General features: G+C 38.2%; 2 protein-coding genes across 3 annotated transcripts in view; one reads left to right on the plus strand and one right to left on the minus strand.

The window, feature by feature from the left end:
• Positions 1 to 601, minus strand: part of LOC105934177 (plakophilin-4) — a 117,723-nt gene extending 117,122 nt beyond the window's left edge. Inside the window, exon 1 of the mRNA XM_036139419.1 lies at positions 485 to 601. The gene's annotated coding sequence lies outside the window, so the exon portion shown is untranslated. The remainder of the gene's footprint in view (positions 1 to 484) is intronic.
• The window catches only part of LOC105934157 (coiled-coil domain-containing protein 148), a 53,652-nt gene continuing 33,448 nt past the window's right edge, over positions 599 to 20,802 (plus strand). Inside the window, exons 1-8 of one of the 2 annotated variants that reach the window (XM_021322307.2) lie at positions 599 to 681; positions 3,467 to 3,551; positions 3,950 to 4,071; positions 9,162 to 9,265; positions 11,222 to 11,313; positions 12,603 to 12,754; positions 16,127 to 16,222; positions 20,499 to 20,680. In XM_021322307.2, the coding sequence (XP_021177982.2) occupies positions 3,488 to 3,551; positions 3,950 to 4,071; positions 9,162 to 9,265; positions 11,222 to 11,313; positions 12,603 to 12,754; positions 16,127 to 16,222; positions 20,499 to 20,680 (812 nt within the window). In that variant the 5' untranslated portion in view covers positions 599 to 681; positions 3,467 to 3,487. Of the gene's footprint in view, positions 682 to 701; positions 849 to 3,466; positions 3,552 to 3,949; positions 4,072 to 9,161; positions 9,266 to 11,221; positions 11,314 to 12,602; positions 12,755 to 16,126; positions 16,223 to 20,498; positions 20,681 to 20,802 lie in introns of those variants that run through there. The other variant, XM_036139426.1, reaches the window with a different exon arrangement.

The following is a 20,802-nucleotide window of genomic DNA, read 5'->3' on the forward strand; positions in this document are numbered from 1 at the left end:
GATCCCCGCCTCTCTGCGAACTTGCATTCCTGAGATTTCCACACTTCCTAAAACTCACCTGGCTTTTACTTTAACGCTCCCTAAAGCAAGGTTACAGGGGCATGGTCGCGAAGCAAAAGTGGAGGAAACTGGCGCAGAACCCGCTTTCTTTGCGCTATCTGGGCTAAGTTTTCGCAGCAGCGTTGAAGACACAGCGCGAGGAAAGGTGTGCGCTGTCCGCGAGGAGACGGTCCAAAGAAGATTATCGGGGAATTGGATTGTTTCCTGCCGAGAAGAAGCTTTAAAATAGCTTATCCCCTCTTTCACACGCACACAAAGCGCTGCCTTTTGATTTTCTCCAAGACTTTCAGAGTTGTAGCAGCTGCCTGCTACCCCTTTTGCTTCTTCCCCCGCGCAGCAGAGATGCTCTACCCTCCTAAATTACCCCGCAATTGCCGATGCGACGAGGGGGGAAAAAAGCAACGAAAAAGAGCAATTGGCATACCTTTGGAGGACAGTTGCTGCGCTGGGCTGAGCTGCGGCTCGGACCTACGTGGAAATCCGTAACTTCATCTGTAAAGTCCAGTCGCTTACTCCCATGCGTGTGGAAGAACGAAACTCGAGTCCATACTCGATGAGAAGGAGAGACAACCCCTTCCCTGCTTTCCAGCAGCAGTCCCAGGCACAGCGAGCAGGCATGACGTAAGTGGGAGTGTGGGAACCGAAGCGCACTCGTGATTGGTCGTGGCGCGGCACGGGGGCGTTTCCGAGGAGGCACGTACGCTTGAAATGACCAGTGAGGGAAGCGATGACAGTTACCATGGTTACAGTGGTTTGTCAACCTATACACTGAAAAGAGAGAAAGCGCGGTAAGTTACACGGTTCAGTAAGGATATTAATGTTCATTTTCCTAAGAGGACAACTAAGCATTAATTATAGGAACTCTTTAAAGGCAACTCAAGTTTACTTTGTCTGATTTTTAAAGATAGCGTTCGTTATTTCGATAGCTTTCAGGCTTATTTGCTTTATAGTGTGATATGGACAGTCTTTCCTGGGGTAGCAACATTTACTTTAAGTTTGTCACCTGTTTTAAAAACTGTTCCCTTCCAATCTAACAAAAACGTGATTTATCACGATCCGTAAATTTCTGATATTTAAATAACATTATCCCATCTTCAAAATTGTTTACATGCATATGTTATAGTTTTTAATTTGTAAAACATACTGCTTAGGTTGGTATTATTCCTGGATGCTAACCATCTCATCATCTGACATTATGCATGCAGTGCCCTACACATCCCACTCCTTTCCAAGTTATTTTTTCTCCTCTGTATTCTGTAGTACATTATATTTCCATATTGTACTGTACTTGTTTTTCTACTGGCTTGGAATAAACCAAAAAAACTAAACTAAACTACATTTATTGACACCGTTGGTGCACAGTCGTATTCAACAAATTACAATATTACTGAAAAGTTATTTTATTTTAGTAACTCAATTCATGTGAAACACACTATATAGATTAATTACACACAAACTGATGTTTTAAAGCCCTTTTTTTCCTGATTCTTAAAAAAATGACATTTAAGATGTGAATATTACACCAGATCATCAAAAGAGATATTTCTATAATACAGAAATGTGGGTTTTATAAGTAGTATGTTTACCTGCTTACCTGCTTAAACATTGTTATTTTCAAAAGGTACTTTTAATCTGAGAAACAAGTCTCATAACGTATATTCTTAATTCAATGAATATGACTGTAAAAATCCTTATATTAATTTGTTATCGCAGCGTCACAAAAACATAAATTTATTCAACTGGAGGAAAACTCAGACGTTAAGAAATGTTAATTTTTCTTTGTTGTTATTTAATAGAAATCCCAGTCCCAGACTTGCTTCCCCTATAATGTTTTTGTAAAACATATATGTTCCTTTTTCGAGTTATGCTTATGTTTTTTGAAGAATTTATTTTCTTATTGACAACAAACAAGAATTAACAAAATCACACTTCAGATAAAAGTTGTATAAAAAAAGGGCTTTAAATATAAAATAATAGCTCATTTACAGGCGTATACACATGTAACTAGTTACTTAGTACAGTTTAACATTTACAGTTAAGAAAGTTTGGGACTTTCATCTGAATGGTGAACTGACTAGCAGAACATGTGATCATGATCCTGAGCGGCAGAAAATCAGACGACTAAAACCATACTAAACAGATCAGCAGGAACGTTATTGAGTTGAGAAATTGAATCACAAGCCAAAATAGGACCCGAGATTTCACGCTGGTTCAGAGTAAAGGAGCTTATCTTTTCAAGCATGAGGAAAGATGGGATCTCTAAAAGTCATTTGTACTTTACTTTTTTTTAAAAGACTTTTTGAGTGTCGAGGAACATTTAATCACTCATCTTTGACCCTCTGTTACCTCCTGGTCTAAACATGACATATTTAAGTGGCCCGCTTGTTTTCAGCTCAGGCCACAAGGCTGAAGGAAAACCCATATTTATCTTGCTTGGCACAACCCACAGTGAGCAGGATGGCCAGGGAGGTTTAAAAAAATTCAAAATCTCACAGTTGGAGAACTGTGGCCAAAAACAGCATCTTGGGGTCACGCACAGTCTCCATAACAACCAATAGATGATATTTGCTTGCCAACTAGTTGCATGGGAAGAATGTCCTCCCGGCCCAAATCCAAACATGTGGAGTTTGCTAAACTCTGCTGGAACCTTACCAGGAATAGTCTGATTTGGTCAGATGGGATTAAAGTAAAGCTTTCTGGCTACTCCAAGTGGGTCTCAGGTCCACTCTTAAGTACGGTTGACGATCTGGTATGCTTATTAAAAGTCATCAAAAGTGGTATGTGTCTTGTTGGAGTGCATGACACCACAAACCCTTTGTAATAAGAACATGTGATTTTGTTGACAGTGTTTTCTCCAGGTCGGATCATTTCTCCTCTGAATAATTGCACACAAATTAAATGTTGGCTTTTTTCCCCTTTGTTTTTAGTGCCACATAATGCCACTACAGTGAAATTGAATTTCTTTGCACTTTTTGGAACACCTTAATCGGCACTCATTTTTGTGGTTGCTGCAAATTTGTGAAATATGAGCTCTTATTTTGAAAAAATAAACTAAATATGTGCGCTGCAGACCCAGACCATCATAATATAAATACAGAATCAGATTTCACTATTCTTATTATTAATTGCTATGTAATATTATCTGTGTAAAGTTATTATGTAATATTTTGTTAATCCAATTTTGTGTTCGGTTATTTTAAACACTTTTATGATTTGGTTATAGGTTTATAGTGCACTTTATAATATCACAATATTTGTACTTATGAGCAATTTAATTTTGGGTTTTGTAATGAGAGTTATTGGCTGATTTTTATTTTTTTATTTTGGCATGTGTATCAACAGCGCAATATACCCATGTTTGTCTTTAGGATTTGTTTAGTTATACTGCGGTTTTTAATTATTTTAGAAGGCGTCTAATGCTTGGAAGATGCACAGCATGAGCGGAAGGAAACTACCCGGATTCATCACAAGCTACAGGGCAGAAGAAGCTGGTGAGTAACTGAGAAGTGGGTCTGAGATGGTGCTGACTTCTGACACAGTGGCCTACTGAACTGCTGGATGTCTCTGACTCACTAAACCTGTTAAAAGCCCCAGGTGCTGTCATGTTTTTGTCACAGGCTACAGTGCTTGTGTTCCTTCACCTTTCTTCCCAAGTCGCAGGTGAAGCACTTAGAAAACTATGTCTGACAGCTGGAGTTTGCTGTCTGCTAACCCCGCTCTGAGTGGCAATTTCTGAAACATCCATGCGGTTCTCAACAGATGCAGTCCCTCTGTCTGCCTCTCCGTTATTTTCGTAGCATAAAGGTTTCACTCCAGACAATAAGTGAATAGAGGTTCAAGAAATGTTAGGATTCCAAATCAACCATATCATTTGTTTTCATTCATGCAGAAAAACTCACACTGCAGATGAAAAATGGTTCTGGCAGCTCCCGATACAAACCGGCCCAATACGAAACCCTGCAGGCCTTTGTTGATGCCAGACGCCTGGAGTACGATCTCATTGGACAAAAGGTAGAGTTTGGTTATCGGGATCATCCGTGCCCTAAAAACAATGCAGTATGAAATTAATTCCCGATGCATTTAATGACACTGTGATTTGGCAGCAAATTGAGGAGGAAATTGCAGTAAAGTCACTCTGTACTCTTAACAGAGCGTGAACTGACAAAAAAAATCTGAGTTTGAAGAGTGATTATAACACAACATGACTCCCATTAATATTAAACAGCATATTTTGACTGCATGAACCACACTCTTTAAAAGTACTTCATTGCATTTTCAGCTTATGCAGAAACATAAGTCGGTGCATTATTAGCACTGGGATGTAGAATAAACACTGCTGTGAATATTAATTTAGTTCTTTGTTGTTTTTACAGCGAACCGTTTGAAGTTCTTAGTCATATGACTCTGAGCAGAGCAAACAGTTGCTGGGCAGTGGCGATTAAGCTGTAAGACCTATTTTATTTTAATTAGTGAGCAGTCTGAAGTTTGTCACCGTCATGCCCATGGTTTGTTTCAATGCTGCTTTCTGTACATTAAAGGTAAGACAACAAGCTATATGTTCACATTACGTCCCCCCCCTGCTGAAAGGAAGTCTTTTTCAACATCTCTCTTTAATGATAAGAGGTAAATAAACAAATCGGAGTTGCTTCGAGCTTGGAAAATGTTTCACATTATGGGAAACCACAGGCCACGTTTGAAAACACCAACCTTGACTACACTATGTTACGTTTTGGGGGTTATTATGTCTGCTGTGTCCTGAGGTCAAGTTAGGGGAATTTAAACAAGCACATTTTTTTCAAAACAAAAGAATATATATTTTATCTGTTTATTTGCAATAGAGCTACAACAGAAAGACATTTATGGAGGAACAGGAACAATACAAGTATAACATCCCATAAATGAAAGGGAAAAATGGCACTGATATATAAAAGACAAACAATGTTGAAATGTGAAACTGAAATCTATTATGCTTATATACATATAATGATATTTGTTAATATCCACGTTCATTGTTTTCTGCTTACCCAAGTTTTATTCATTGGGGCAAGAGGGAATCTCCAGAGTATTTGTCTTATTCTGGTTAATTCCAAGATGTTCCCAGGCCAGAAGTTATATGTACTGTATTATACAGTACATATACCTTCTACCTACACTGTATATAGTGCCTCCAGCAGGTTCTGGTTCTGGATTAGCCACAGCGTCTTCTACCTGTGTGATCCTATGTTACTTGCTGCAGGTATGCACTTGTCCCTGTGACCCTGCAAGTATACATATAAGTGAGCATAGGGGGAAGACAGAGCATCTGGCCTTCACATTTTATTGCCTTGGTGTATCTATTATTCTGGAGAGTTTGAGCATCATTTACTTGCAGATTTACAGACTTTTTGTGAAGGTTAAAACTGAAACTGCTTTATATCTATTGAACAACCTGTGGGTGTTTTAGAGGAAACCCATCTTATGTTTTATTGGGAACACGTTTTGCCTTTCCCTCAAAGTCAAAGGGTTCCTTTATGGCGTAATGTATTACGCCATATTCCTTGTAAAAAAAAAAAAAAAAATCCACAGTTGGGAAAGACATGGATTTAGACAGTACAGTTTGATACTGTAGGAGCTTTGGAAATATACAGTAACTCCACAGCCTGGTAATAAGGACTTTGAACAGTACTATGGATTTCTTACAAGCCATGGACCAGCATAATGTGTTGCTATCAGTTTTCATATTTGACAAAAAAATAAAATACCAGATAACTTTACTCACCAAATAAGAGTGCATTTCAATGCATTGTTTTTATTTTGGCAAGGTGAGACTCTTAGTTGATAAATATTGAGTTCTTTATCAAGACATATTAACATGTTGTCTAATCTGGAAAAGAACGTGGTTTACAGTCCTATTTATTAAATCGCAGTTTATTGAAAACTTAATTTATTTTAGTAACTCAATTTACTAAGTGAAACCCGTTAAGATTAATTACACACAGGCTGATATTTTAAAACCTTTATTTCTGTTAACTGTAATGATCCATTTAGAGGTAATGAAAACAAATTTATGCTCAGAATATTACACCAGACCAATAAAAAAGTAGTTTAAAACATAAATGTGGTCTTAATGTAATGTATGCTTAATACCTACTCAAAACTTACTTTAAAAAGGCACTTTTAATCTGAAAAATAAGCCTCATCTTAACACATATTCTAATTGATTGAATATGACTTTTTTAAAACAGAAAAAGTATGAAAAATATAACAAAAGAATGTGTTTTTTAGCTGAGAAAAATGTTGGAATATCGTACCACCTAATAGGGGATGTTACCCCTCGTTATACAAGCCTATACAAGAAGGTGCTTCTTGTAGCCATCTGCCAATATCTAATATTCTTCATTGTGAGTTTTCCCTACTCGCCACTTTCAGCCATAACATGTTTGGGAGCTTACCATACTTAAATGGACAAGCTGTTTAAAGTCACTCCAGAGCATTTTTCAAAGACAAAGATCTAGTCTTTGACCTGTCCAGGACTTTCCATTTTATAATTCTCAGCCAGTGCATGTTAGTTTTACTCGTATTTTTTGTGGTTGTCAGGTTGCAAAATCCAATTCTTCTTAGGCCTTTGTAAACATCCATCCATTTTCTAACACGTCTATCCCTTGTGGGGTTGCAAGGGGTGCTGGTGCCTATCTCCAGCTTTCAATGGGCAAGAGGCGGTGTACACCCTGGACAGGTCGGCAGTCTATCGCAGGGCAACACAGGGACAAACAACCATTCTTGCACACACTCACACCTAAGGAGAATAACAGTCATGTTTTTTGGACTGTGGGAGGAGTACCCGGAGAGAACCCACGCATGCACAGTGAGAACATGCAAACTCCATGCAGAAAGACCTAGGGGAAGGATAGAACTTGAATCTAGGAGGACCTTCTTGCTGCAAGGCAACAGAGCTACCCACTGTTCCACTGTGCAGCCCCCTTTTTAAACAGATGGCTCCAAATGGTTTTCAGGCACCTTAAATGTAGAATTCATGGTGGGTTATAAGATGCTTAGCGGGTCAGGTCCTGCTATAAGTGTCAAGCCCAACCATGACACTTATAGCTCTGTGCCTTACAGATGACAAGAGGTTCTCTTCCAGGAAAGTGGAAATTGGTGTATGTCAGCCCTGCAATAGACTGGCAACCTGTCCAGGGTGTACCCCGCCTCTCGCCCATTGACAACTTGAGACAGGCACCAGCATCCCTCACAACCCCATAAGGGATAGACGTGTTAGAAAATGGATGGATGGATGGTTTATGTCACACAGGTACTCTGTTCTAGTTTACAAATATGTCAGTTTGAGGCCCTGTGCACACAGCAGCGATCTGTTGAAGATAGGATTCTTTTTTCGTTTCTGTTTGCATATTTAAACGTATTACAAAAAAATTAAACGGTGTAATTTACCAGCCACATCACTAGTAGGCAGCACATTCTTAGAAACTCAAACCAATGCACATGTACAAACACTCTCTGCTTAAAAAGGCTTCGCCACACAAACAGATTCCGCTTTTCCTGTGAACACAACAATGGAGATCGGGATGTATTCAAAACGTTATACTCTGAAACCCATTTTCAAATTATGTTGTTTTTGGAGAAAACGTATGCCGTTGTGGTGCACATGAAGAGTAGAAACGCAACTAAACTTTTCCTTTTTCACCAAAAAAATTGTTGTCTGGGCAGGGCCTTAACCTCATCTCTTCAAATAACCTTATTCAAGAAGTCCTGGTCTTTGTCTGTGTTCTCTCCCGACTTTATGTATTTGTTAGAAACATGCACAGTCTCTTCTAGGAATACAGAAAAGTTAAATTTAGTCTCTCCAGGTGCAGCATAGATATCTTCTTTATATTCCGTTTGGGTCATATTTTCCAAGCCATTCAGTTTTCTCTGTTCTCTATTACATTTTTTGAACTGCTAAAGAAGGTCATGGACTGCTGGCTAACCGATTTTGCGACTCTGCTGTTTTGCTGGGTGTATTAACCCACACAATTCATTACACCGTCCCCCAGCATACAACAAAAATGGCCGAATGGGGTGGAGTGGAACTCTCTGTGACCTGGAGAGGAGGCGGAGTGTGAAGTGCCTCATTTGCATTTAAAGAGACAGCGCCAAAACGAGTTTCTCTCAGATGAACCTCAGAGGCAAAAGAGGAGCCGTGGGGCAACAATAACAAGGAGTTCTGACCAAAACATTGCAGTTCCCCTTTACATAGTCCACAAATGAATGATTTAAATGTAAAAAGGAAGAACTTAAAAACATATGTCCCTTTTTAAAGAACCAAAATCAATAAGACATGTATGTAAACACTGTGTCGATGTGATCTTCTGAAAGGCAATCTGGATCCTAAATTTACCTTTATTCTAACCTGGACGTTGGATAAAGGGTAAATGTCCTGCTGAACATGGGCATGTTTTTTTTGGTAAAAAAACAGCAACCGCCTTTGAACACAAACACTGACCACAAATTAGCACCAAAACCACTTTACATTTCCTGTTTGTAATTTACAGACTGCTCTGACGTATGTGATGCTGAATGGGAGATTTTGTTTAGTACAGTTATCTGAATCAGTGGCCTGTGCCTAAAAATCTAAAATAAAACAAAGAACTGCTGCACTGACAGTTCTCTGAAGGACGGGCTGCAATGAAAGCACAAAACAAATTAGACCAGATTAAGACTGTTGCATCATTCGTTCTCTCCTAATAACATGCCTCGTGTGTATAATGCAAGTGTCTACTTGATTATTAAAATTTACCAGTGTTTATTTGGGTGTTTCAGTTGAATTACCTCAGCTTATGAGACTCACACAGACACAATTATGCTAATCAAGACTACAGTAAACGTCTCCAGAAAAGGGTTGTCTTTGAACTCGGATATGAAAGACTTACTTTTTCCATTAGAAAGCCACCTGTTTCACAGCTCTGCGTGTAACACTATTACTTCTTATGTTCTTTTTTTAACTCAAATTTTAGGATATGCGTTAACGTTTTTTTCTCTCCAAGCTATAATATATCATAGACATTTAAAAGCAAGAAGCTCTTTATTGTATTCCCCTTTTTTCTTGTGAAAAAAACCTTGTCATATAGGTTCTGAAGACATGCCACGCGGCCAAGGCAACCAAGGAGAGCTCCTTATTACGACAGCACCGGCAGGTGTGGAGCAGAGAATGCCCCAGGCTGCAAAAAGCTGAGTAAGTACCCACTATAACTGCCTGTCGTTATCTGCTGCAGTTTTCTGAATCAGCTTCTAGCACAAAGAAACTATTCCACTTAAGCCCCTGTGCATCCGCACAGAAATCTGCATGACAAAGATGGGGAATGTTTAAGAAAAGAGTGAAGTCAGACTGAAGAAGAAGAAAAATGTGCTGGTAGGGGAAAAAGACGAGGACAGGCATTAATTTGATTTCCTGATGGGGTTTGAGGGTTGAATTGAGGTAGTAAAATGACCAGGAGAAGTGGAAGGTAATAGTTGTGTTTGACCAGGAGAACTGTGTCTGCCCTTCTGTGTATTGAATCAGCGGTGGGGGATCGGGACCCAAAAGTGTCCTGCCTTGTGAAGTGAGAAGGGCAGTGTTAGCTCTGGGGTGCAGCTTGTTTGGCTGTGTGATGACTGTGTCAGAGCCAACCAAGGTTAATGATGTACACAACCGAGAGCCACAGTAATGAGCCATATAGATGTGCCACTTCTTGCATCCTTCCACACAAAAACAATTAGAATACCTTGGGATGTCAAAGGTACATTGTCACATTGAAAAGTGGGAAATAAATTGCTATGGTTACCATGTGTTTTTCGCACAGTCTTAACAACCCTTAAGCCAGTTGCTAAAAAGCCTGCATTTGTGGGGTAATTTCCACCACAGGCCATTTTAGTAGGATTCTTACCAGAGCCACAAGACATCCAGTCTGTAAAAGCAGTGATGAGAAGAGGTCCATCGTCATTGTGTCATGAATGTTTGCAACTCCTTATCACTCCTCCTAAAACCTGTTGAAAGCATAGGCACAGAAATTTAAAAAAATATTCAGCAAATTCTTTATTGTGAGTTTGACATGTTGCCATCAGAAAACAATGCCAATTAGTCAATTAAATCACTATAAGAATTTGGTCACTCCTTCTACCACCTAATGAGGGTTTTTTTCTCTACTTACCCTATCCACTCCAGTGGTTTTACTTCAAGATTGGGTCCTTTGCGAGAGACGTGGGAGCAAGGACTGTAACTCTCAGGTTTTTACTTGAATCAGCTGTAGCTATTCTCCCAGTTTGGCGGCTACTTTGTACTGATGACAACTGGCAGTACCATGGCCTTGGAACTTGCACATCTTCTTTTTTTTCTTTGAGTCCATGGTGTTTCTCAAGATGTTGCGTTCCCTCTATGATTCTGCTTTTGCTTGGCATTGCTGCTTCTATCATGTTCAGTAATTTTCGTTTTGTCCACCAACACAATGCCAGGTTGGCTAGCCATCACCTGTTCATCAGGCTGAATGTAGATGTCCCACAGGATATTTGCCCTATCGTTCTTCATCACTGTCGGTAGCGTCTCTCCAACTCTGACTGGGGGACATCTGGCCTATATTCAGCATAGATATCCCTGTACACCATTCCCACCTCTTGGTTAGGTTGTTCCATTCATGCTTTACCTGCCAGCATCTTGCACCCAGCTGTTATGTGGAAGACTATTTCAGAGGTCTATGCAATAAATGGAAACAGAGAAGCCAACCCTATCCCTACCTCCTGTTGGATTAAGAGCATGGTGGCATAGAGACAGTGACACATTGTTTTAAAAGGTGTTTTGTTGAAATACCCTATTCATCAATCTGTCCATGGCAGTGCAATATTGCTGCCCTCCGGTCTTATCGGTCGTTAGCTGACTCTGGCCAAACACAAGAGGGAGGGGTTCGCTATGTACCTTCCTGATCTTTTTTGTGTATAGCATTCATTTGAAAATGTTGAAATTGATCTATCATTTTTATGAGAAAAATAATGTTAAATAAAAAACCGTTTTCATGATAGTATCTTTGTAAGCAGCATAGAAAAATAGGAGTATGAATCTATTGATGCCCAGAGTTATTTTCTTCTGTTGATATTTAGACTGAGTTTATTTGGTGTTTTGTGGTTATAAAGTGCCTTATCACTTTCCCTCACAAAACAGGGAGCAGGCAGAAGAAGATATCCATCATTTTCTCAATCAGATCAAGCCAAATGACATAAGAGACACTGCCATCTTCTTACTGCAACAATACGGTAAACCACATCAGCAGAGTTTGTCTGTGTTGTTTTCATAGTCCTGTTCAGAAGTTTACTTACACTTATTTTAGACATGAATGTCATAATCATTTAGGGCTTTTAATTATTTAGTTGAATGGTTATTTTTTCCAGGGTTGAATGGTTATATTATACAACAATCAACTAGAGAGATGTGGATTTTGCCTAATGCATGTACGGTCAAATTATTTTATTCAGGCTTAAATAAATACATACATCACCCAAAACTTGCACCCAGACCAAACACATTTTTTAGTCTTCAACAAACCGCTGACATAATTGTGGATGAGTAGTTGGTCCTAACCTGGTTTATGAGCATATATCAACACTTTCCTCTTGGATTAAGTTCTGAGCTATTCTAGAAGCTTAAAGGTAACCTTAATTGGCGTTCAAAAATCCGTTTTAATATCTGTTTGGGATCATTGCCCTTTCAGAATATCCATTTATGGGTAATCATCTGACCCAAGCTGTCACCATTAGACAAAAGGAAATTTGTTTGAATGATTAGGAATGACCCAGGAACAACCAAGACTATCATAAACTGGAAAAGAGTTCCTTTCCTCGGGAAATCCACATTCCATTGAGTGTGCTGACCAAAATTAATCACCTTTCCTAAAATCTGCATCTTCAATTATGACTGAATTTCCTGTTGCCCAAATACCGTCTGGTGTAAAGTTTTATGGTCAGAGAAGACATGAGGAAATATAACTGAAAATACAGCAATTTCAGCTCAAATCTAGAGTTGCACCGTAAACGACACGCCCAACAAGCAGTCGTGTTAGGCAGAGCGTGACAATTTCTGCTCATGGTTGACCTAAAGTGACTGTTTTAGCACCTAATCTGCACAGCGACAGCAACTGCTCTTTTTTGATGCCATGCTACCGCAGCTCTAAGTTGATCCCACATGGCGAGAGGCTGTGTTGCGGATATCTTGGAAAAATAGCACCAAAAAACAACTAATATTTCATGACAAATGAATACACAGTAGTGGCAAAGGCAATATTTCATCATTTATATGTCTATAGTTGACCACTCAAAGTGATTGACAGGAATTTGCACCTAGCATTCAAAGATGTGTGATATGAAGTTACGTATCAGGTTAGAGGAACAAAATATAAAAACATTGACGTAATCAGGCAACCAACCAGTCCAAATGGGATCTACTGAGTAAAAGCCTAGAATTAATATGACATTCAAGCCAATAAAGTGATCATGTAAACTTCTTAAGGGACCCATAAGCACTCCAAGAATATATTTTGGATGTTCAGGAGAAGCTCTTGAAAGAGAACGAGAAGAGTTCAGAATATCTACAGTTGAGCCTGTGTATCAGCTCAGAGATGACCTGTGCTTCAGACTGAATAAGGTGGAGGATCAGGAGCTCAAGGAACAGCCGTCAGACTGGGAACAAGTAAAGCAACAGGTATGTGTGAGATATGAAATTAACATACAGCTGAATATCTGCAGTTCAGCCACAGCAACCTTGAAAAGAGCTGACATCACGAGATCTTTATTTATCACAGACTGACAAAATTTCTTCCCAGATAAAACAAAAGGCTTTGTCAGTCAGTGAAATTAAGAATTTCTGAGAACGCCAAATTTAATTGAGCAACTTTCGGTTTTATGTAACAGTAATAACCCAGTCGGTACACAAACAGTAGCGCTATATCGACTCTGCTGGTAAAAAAACCCCTTCACTCTTACTCATCCAACAAAGTTCATGCAGTTCTTTTTTCACACACTGTTCTCCGCTTGTGCACAGCAGTAATTATTATTCCTCAAACCCTTGTTTGTTGGATATTCATGGTCCCAAAGTCATCAGCTCTTTGTTTAACTCCCAGAAGCTTGTAGCCAGCTCTAGAGATGAATGGTAGGCTTAGAGGCTAAGAAAGGGTTTTTAAAGACAGACCACTTGGACTGAACTGCTTGCCAGTCATTTTGTCGACTTTGTATAGCTCACTTCTGCTTGTTTCGTTCCCATGGCCTCCTATGCTCTTGTTAACTGACTGGTGACGTACAAACTCAGCCACTATTACTCCTAATTTTTAAGTAGTGCAGGGAAGTTCCCATACAATTAAGTGCAGATTAAATTAATCTGGTTGTTTTAGAATTAAACTTCAAAAGCCTTAAAGGATTGAATGTCATTAGAATTGAGTGATATTCTTTACATAAGGTAAATGAGTACAGTCTGGCTTTATGGTTTGCTGGAAATGTAAGACATGCATCATTTAGTTGGTTTCGATGGTCAAAGTCAATTTTCGATACAAACAATGTTAATAATCACAAATCCATTCATTGTGCTGGCATTTCCATTGTTTAACACTAAAGTCTCTCCTCTAAGAATGGTTGGACTTCATGATTTTTTCCAGGTTTGTGTTTCTCTGCACACAAGCAGGATGCTCGGTGATCATAAATAATATTTCACTTATTTCTTCATGTATTTTCTTGTTTTATCCAGTCATTAAACAAAAGATATATAACTTTAGCTTTTTCCTGTATTGTTTCTCCAACAGTTCTCCACTAACACATCAGATACCGTTCTATATGTACATAGTTCTTAATTTATTTTCTTTAAATCATGTACCTCTAGTCATATTGCCATGCATGCCTCTGTGACAGATTAAACTTGCATGTTTAAATCCAATGTAACTTGTGCTTCATGCCAGAAGGCAATTTGCAGACACAGTGTGACAAACCAAAGTTGGCATGAGTTTAATCAGTGTTGCACCCTGTGATAAAGTGCACAGAATGTAGTTTTCTTAAATGAAAAGTGGTGGACGTGTAACTAAAAAACAAAGAGGCCAAAGAAAAGTATATTAAACTCCTGCACCCTACTTAGCATGCCTTGCCAAGTACTTGTATCCCTGTTTCACATTTTTTTCCTGTTACAACTACAAACATCAATATTTTCTAATGGATTTTATGTGAAAGACCACCACAAATTAGTGCATAATTGTAAAGTGGAAGAAAAACCAATATGTAGTTTCCCTTTACTCCGGTACCAATAAATAAAGTCCCATTCAAACAATCACCCTCAGTGGTGGCCTAATTAATAAGGTCAATCTCTGTGTAATTTCATCTCAGTATAAATCCAGGTATTCTGTGAAGGCCTCAGATGACCATTAGAGAAGATTAGCGAACAAACAGCATCATGAAGATCAAGGAACACAGCAGAATGGTCAGAGAGGAAGTTTTCAAGACGCTAATGCAGGGTTTGGCTCTATATTACTTTATTGGGTATGCCACTGAGCTCTGCTGAGCCTGTCATCTGAAAAGAGTATGACACAACTTAATATCTACCAAGACAGAGCTGTCTACCTAAACTGGGCAACTGACAGCCTGGGCAAAACAGCATTAATCAAAGAACCCGCAAGTTAGATACAGGGCAACGCTGGAAGATAAATAATTAGAAGTGGCAAATGACTTGAACCCTTGGTAGAAGCTTCTTATGTTGTAGAACAGCAACACAAATCATAAAGCCAGAGCTACAATGTAATTGATTAGATTTTATGAGGTTGACTGTCCGGACAAAAATCTGATGGTCAAACCTACTTTTCCAAGTCTCTCTCCATCCAATCTGAGTTTCCAATATTTTGGAAATGCCATTTGGCAGAAACCTCAGTCCAATGATAAACATAGCTGGTAAAGACATAACCCAAAAGATTTAAGTCTGTCTAAGAAAAGTGGCTTTACAAAGCTTTACTGAACACATTTGCACACCTTTCTGTGTTTAGATGAGATTTGGAGAGCTGTGTATCTGTCATGATCTTCAGATGCACTCATTGCTCTCTGCTGCTGCCTATTACTCACCTGCTGCCCATTACTCCTCTTCTCATTTGTTGGTTCATCCCTTAGCTCCTAGTTCTTTCTCTATGTATCCACTGCTTTAGGTCTATCTTAAAAAAAATCTCAATAAAGTGCAATGAAATTTCTGGTGGTAAAAGGACACATTTTTAAGTGTTTGAGGGTATCCTAGAAGTACTTTTGCAAGACACTATCGGACAGAAATGGGTGCATCTAACCTAATGGTAAATTTAATTAAATTCAGTTTATGTATAGAATGCCAATTCACAACGCAGGTTGTCTCGAGGCATTTTCCAAAAAAAAGTTATAGTCAACCAGTCTTTTTTTACATAGCTCCCATTCATCCATGTGTACGTTTAGGACATTTCGGGTTCAATGTTTTGCTCAAGGACACAAGGAAGTAGCTGGAGTTGAATTTTCTGACTTTCAGATGACTACTCTTCCCACTAAGCTACAGGCACCACTTAAGACTACTGAAATAAATCTCTTTTGTTCAGATAATTTGTTCAGTATTGACACAGTCAGCGATGCAGACACCATTTGGTGTTCTCCCTCACAGCCAAACAACTCAGCCAATCAGTGCAATTTTTGAATATCGTCTTTTAATGGGCAACTTAATTCATGTTTGTGATGATAGAAATAGCTGTTTACCTTTTTTTTTCACTTGTGATTTCTGCCTTGAGACAGAAAAATATAACCCATTCATTTTCTCCATCTGTTTCCATTCGAGGTATATAAAGTGTACGAGCCATCCTGGAAAAACAAGTAGTCACTGATTAGGTTCCATCAATTTTATCTTTTCGCGTTTTTTTTCTTCTAATTCTCAAAGAGTAGACCAAATGTGCTGTAATTTAAGATGAGAAGTTTATTTTGAAGCATTGTTGCTATCAAACCAAATATTAGATGTAAACAGATGGTAAATGTTTTTATAGACCGCATGATATAAACTAAATCACAAACACTTTCTTGTGTGTCATACTTGAATTACCAGATCAATTTTGTGAAAGACCAACAAATGGATATAATTGCAAGGCTTAATGCAGAGTACCAGGACACAGAGCAGCAGATCATGGACCTTGGCTTAGAGGTAAGTCCATTACTGCCTTTGCTAGTAGCTTCGGTTGTTTATTAGTAGATCCCCGTTTACACATGATGCTTTGCATGGACTGCAAGCTGATTTAGACCCGGTCAGTAGTTTGGAAAATGCAGACAGAACTTGACATGTAAAAATGTGAAAAATGAAAAGATGTGGTAATTTGATCTAATTTTATTTGGGATCCCCCCCCCCCCCCCCCCCCCCCCCAACAAGGTAAGGGTTAATGTACCTTTTACACTGACATTTACAGTGAAAGGGGAGTAAAAGAGAACCTGTCTTGATCGTGACCCATTCAGCCCAGGGCCAAGCACTCCCTCAGACCAGCAGCCGAGTTGGAGAGACACCCGAGGGCACAGCAACGAGCTGCTGCTTAAAACCCTATTTAATAGTCACTATGACCTTCAAAGCAAAGAACTTTGTTTATGAAGCAGGAGAACAACTTTCTCTGCATGCTTTTGTTGAGGCACGGTTAAAGCAGAACTTGTAATGACCAGTTCTCATATTACGAGCAATGATCCATGTTATCATCAAGCTATGACTGCTCAAAATAAGGACAGCTAACACAGACCTGCCATTTCTGCATGCTCATGCCTTTATGAAGATGCTCGGCATCTCAGAATGTCATGTAGATAGAAGGAATAAAGCTGGAGATCTTTTACGTTTTGTGAGAACGTTATAGCAGTTTTTTTTAAAACCCAGTTGTTGGTGAAGAGAAGTGTGTCCAGAAATTGTTTCTTTACCTTCATACAAAACATGTGTATGGAGGACCAAGTCTTCCATATCTAAAAATAAATACAGAAATAAATAAATGCTCAATAAATAAATAAGCATACAATTAATTGCCACCAAATTAATAAATGTAGGTAGAAATTAAATTATACAGTGAGACATAAATGTATATATCTCTTTTAATTAGCTTATTCTTTTATTCGCCTTTGTAATAATTACCTTATTTATTTATTGTGCGTTATAATCTTCAACTTTATTTATTAATTACTTATTTTTTTTAAGTATTTATTTTTGTGCATGTTATAATATTTTTGTCTGTTTTATTCTTCCTTTGTATTTTTTTACCCTATATATTTCTGTGATGCTATTTATTTCTGCCTGTCGCTTTTACATTTCTGCCTGTCCTTTTTACATTTCTGTATGCATTTCTGCCTCATTATGCAAATGAGGAGGGCTGTGTCTTAAGGGCTCAACTTCTTCCCATTGGTTGGTTAGCATTTTACTGCATCGGTCAAATCTACATGGCTTTTCCTCGCACTAAAGCTTAAGTAATGTCAAATTTAGCAGTCAGACGTTCAGTGTCCGACCTCTTAAGGAAAGCTGCTAATAGATTGGAAGAATTAGAACGCTGTACATTTGGGTTCTGAATGTTTTTTCTGTGGTTTCAGATTCGGTTTTTCCAGATCAGTGACTCATCGGCGGATGATTTATTCTACAAAACAGACACATCTCTGCAACCACAGCAAGGCAGGCAGTGAGCTACAACCATAGTTTCCTCAAAACGAGTCTCCCATCGCGCTGGGAGAATTACATTAGACCCTATGCAGAGCTCGCTTGATAAGAAAATACTGTAGTTGATTATAAAAGTCCTAGCTAATGGTTGATCCGATTGAGGGGCTCCGATTTCGGCCAGCGTCTCTCAGCTGCTCCCTCCTCCCACACGCGGTGGTGCATTTAGGGACCGTCAAAAAACTTTTGAACCAAGCACTCTTGAGAAACAAAAATCAATAAATTCCGTATTTTGTGACCACCTATGACAAAACTAATATAAAATCATGCCACTAAATAACATCTGTAAGGCACCCTTGTTTTTATTCCATTTTAAGCTATTTTCAATTTTTAAGATTTATTCAAAGACAATAGTTGGCTGAAGTAGTAGAACAATTTCACAAAGAATTTGAGTGAGTGGGTCACATGACCTGGAAGCTATTGAAGAAAAGTCCAAATTTTTGTCTTGAAATTTGAAAATAGCTTAAAAATTAATAAAAACAAGTGTGCCTTACAGATTTTTATCTATTGGCATCAATTTATATTAGTTTATCTTAGCTGGTCACAAGATAATACATTTATTGATTTTTATTTCTCAAGAGAGCTTGGTTCAAAAGTTTTTTGACAGTCCCTAAATGCACCACCGCGTGTGGGAGGAGGGAGCAGCTGAGAGACGCTGGCCGAAATCAGAGTCCCTCAACCGGATTAACCATGAGCTAGATCCCGCTGACTCCGCGGAGCTGTAATGTCCAATATCCAAATTCAAACCAACTTCACTGCGGTGCTGGATCATGCGTAAAGACGCAGCGTGAACCCCAAGTGTTGCAGCTGAGGGGGAAATGTTGGATCGGCTTGATGAAACTCCGCCTCCTTCACAAATTAGACCAACATGGATAGAATAATGATAATATGTAGTGCTTTTTATTGCCTGGATGTGAATCTGATAATTCATATTGTGCCTTTTATAATCAACTACAGTATTTTCTTATCAAGCGAGCTCTGCATAGGGTCTAATGTAATTCTCCCAGCGCAATGGGAGACTCGTTTTGAGGAAACTATGGTTGTAGCTCACTGCCTGCCTTGCTGTGGTTGCAGAGAGGTGTCTTATTTGTAGAATAAATCATCCGCCGATGAGTTACTAATCTGGAAAAACCGAATCTGAAACCTCAGAAAAACATTCAAATCCCAAATGTACAGCGTTCTAGTTCTTCCAGTCTATTAGCAACTTTCCTTAAGAGGTCGGACACTGAACGTCTGACTGATGAGTTTGACATTACTTAAGCTTTAGTTCGAGGAAAAGCCATGTAGATTTGACCGATGCAGTAAAATGCTAACCAACCAATGGGAAGAAGTTGAGCCCTTAAGACACAGCCCTCCTCATTTGCATAATGAGGCAGAAATGCATACAGAAATGTAAAAAGGACAGGCAGAAATGTAAAAGTGACAGGCAGAAATAAATAGCATCACAGAAATATATCGGGTAAAAAAATACAAAGGAAGAATAAAACAGACAAAAATATTATAACATGCACAAAAATAAATACTTAAAAAAAATAAGTAATTAATAAATAAAGTTGAAGATTATAACGCACCATAAATAAATAAGGTAATTATTACAAAGGCGAATAAAAGAATAAGCTAATTAAAAGAGATATATACATTTATGTCTCACTGTATAATTTAATTTCTACCTACATTTATTAATTTGGTGGCAATTAATTGTATGCTTATTTATTTATTGAGCATTTATTTATTTCTGTATTTATTTTTAGATCTGGAAGACTTGGTCCTCCATACATGTGTGCTACTGTTTCTTTATGAAATTACTCACAGACAACTGATGAAACAATTAATTTAATGCCAGTAACTCTGGGTTGATTTTCGATGGCATTGTAGACATTTTGTCAATATTAACCACATGATTATACACTCTACAAGGCTAAAGAATGTCTTTACTTCATGAAAGATGGAACTCCAAGGATTAAATCTGGGAAGATTGGGGAAGAATAAAAATACATTTTAAGACTTGAAGGCAGACAGTGGCATTTTTCACACTCTGACAATGTCTATATCTTTAAATTTTAGCTCTGTTGTTTTGATGTTAGGGCCTCTTGTTGGACTTTAAGTTCAAATTAGTTATTCTGTTTATTCTTGTGTTTAAAGGAAGGCTATTCATTTGTTAAGAGATACAAATAAATTAAGCTGATCAAGTTTAAATGATGATATCTTCTAAATCTCCAGTCCTCGTTACGCTATTGTCAAAAGATTTTGTTTTTTACTTGTAAATTGGATGCACAGAATATAACTGGAACTAACTAATAACAAGTAATTCTAATTCTTTGACCTGATCTAGAGATCAGATTTGAGAAAAAAGTGCTTCACCTTATTGTCCTAAGAGTCAGGCCACACTTTTTAAAGTTTTAAATTCATGACAGCTTTAAACTGCTTCAAATAGTTTTTGCCAGTTCGTTGTAGTTTTCTGTCCTGTACTGTTTCTTTATTGGAGAACATTTCCACTGTTAAATTAAGATGAAGTTTGTCTGAAACGCTCATTCTTCCTGTCTGTGTGGTCGGATTGTTTTCAAAGATTCCTTTTCCATGGCAAAATTTAAGTAACTGAGAGTTTTTAATGTTGATTTTTTTTTTTACCTTAAAAAGAATACAACTAAATGCAATTTCTCTAACTATACAAACAATAAACGTTACTTGGGAAAAAAAAGTTATGTTGTTGGTCAAAATAACTTATGCTTGGTTGCATCCTTCCTTTCAGAAATACTTTATCAGTACTCCGGATACTGTTGTGAGTTCAGAAATAATTCCTGAGGAGGTTTTGGAAGCAGACTGTCCTTATCCAGACCTGAAGGAGTCTCTGATCCAGGCCTTCAAGTCCCTCTCAGAAAGCTACCAGGACAGACAGCAGAAACTGAAGGACGAGCTGCAGAAAATGGACAGGTATGTCCAAATGCCTATGAATTGATATATGAAATTATCTTGATGATTTCTCAAACCAATACGAAATAAGTACATAATAATACTAACTGTTTTGATCCTTGGATCCTTATTTAGCAAATAAA

This window comes from Fundulus heteroclitus, chromosome 7 (genome assembly GCF_011125445.2).
Source record: "Fundulus heteroclitus isolate FHET01 chromosome 7, MU-UCD_Fhet_4.1, whole genome shotgun sequence".
Classification (NCBI taxonomy): domain Eukaryota; kingdom Metazoa; phylum Chordata; class Actinopteri; order Cyprinodontiformes; family Fundulidae; genus Fundulus; species Fundulus heteroclitus.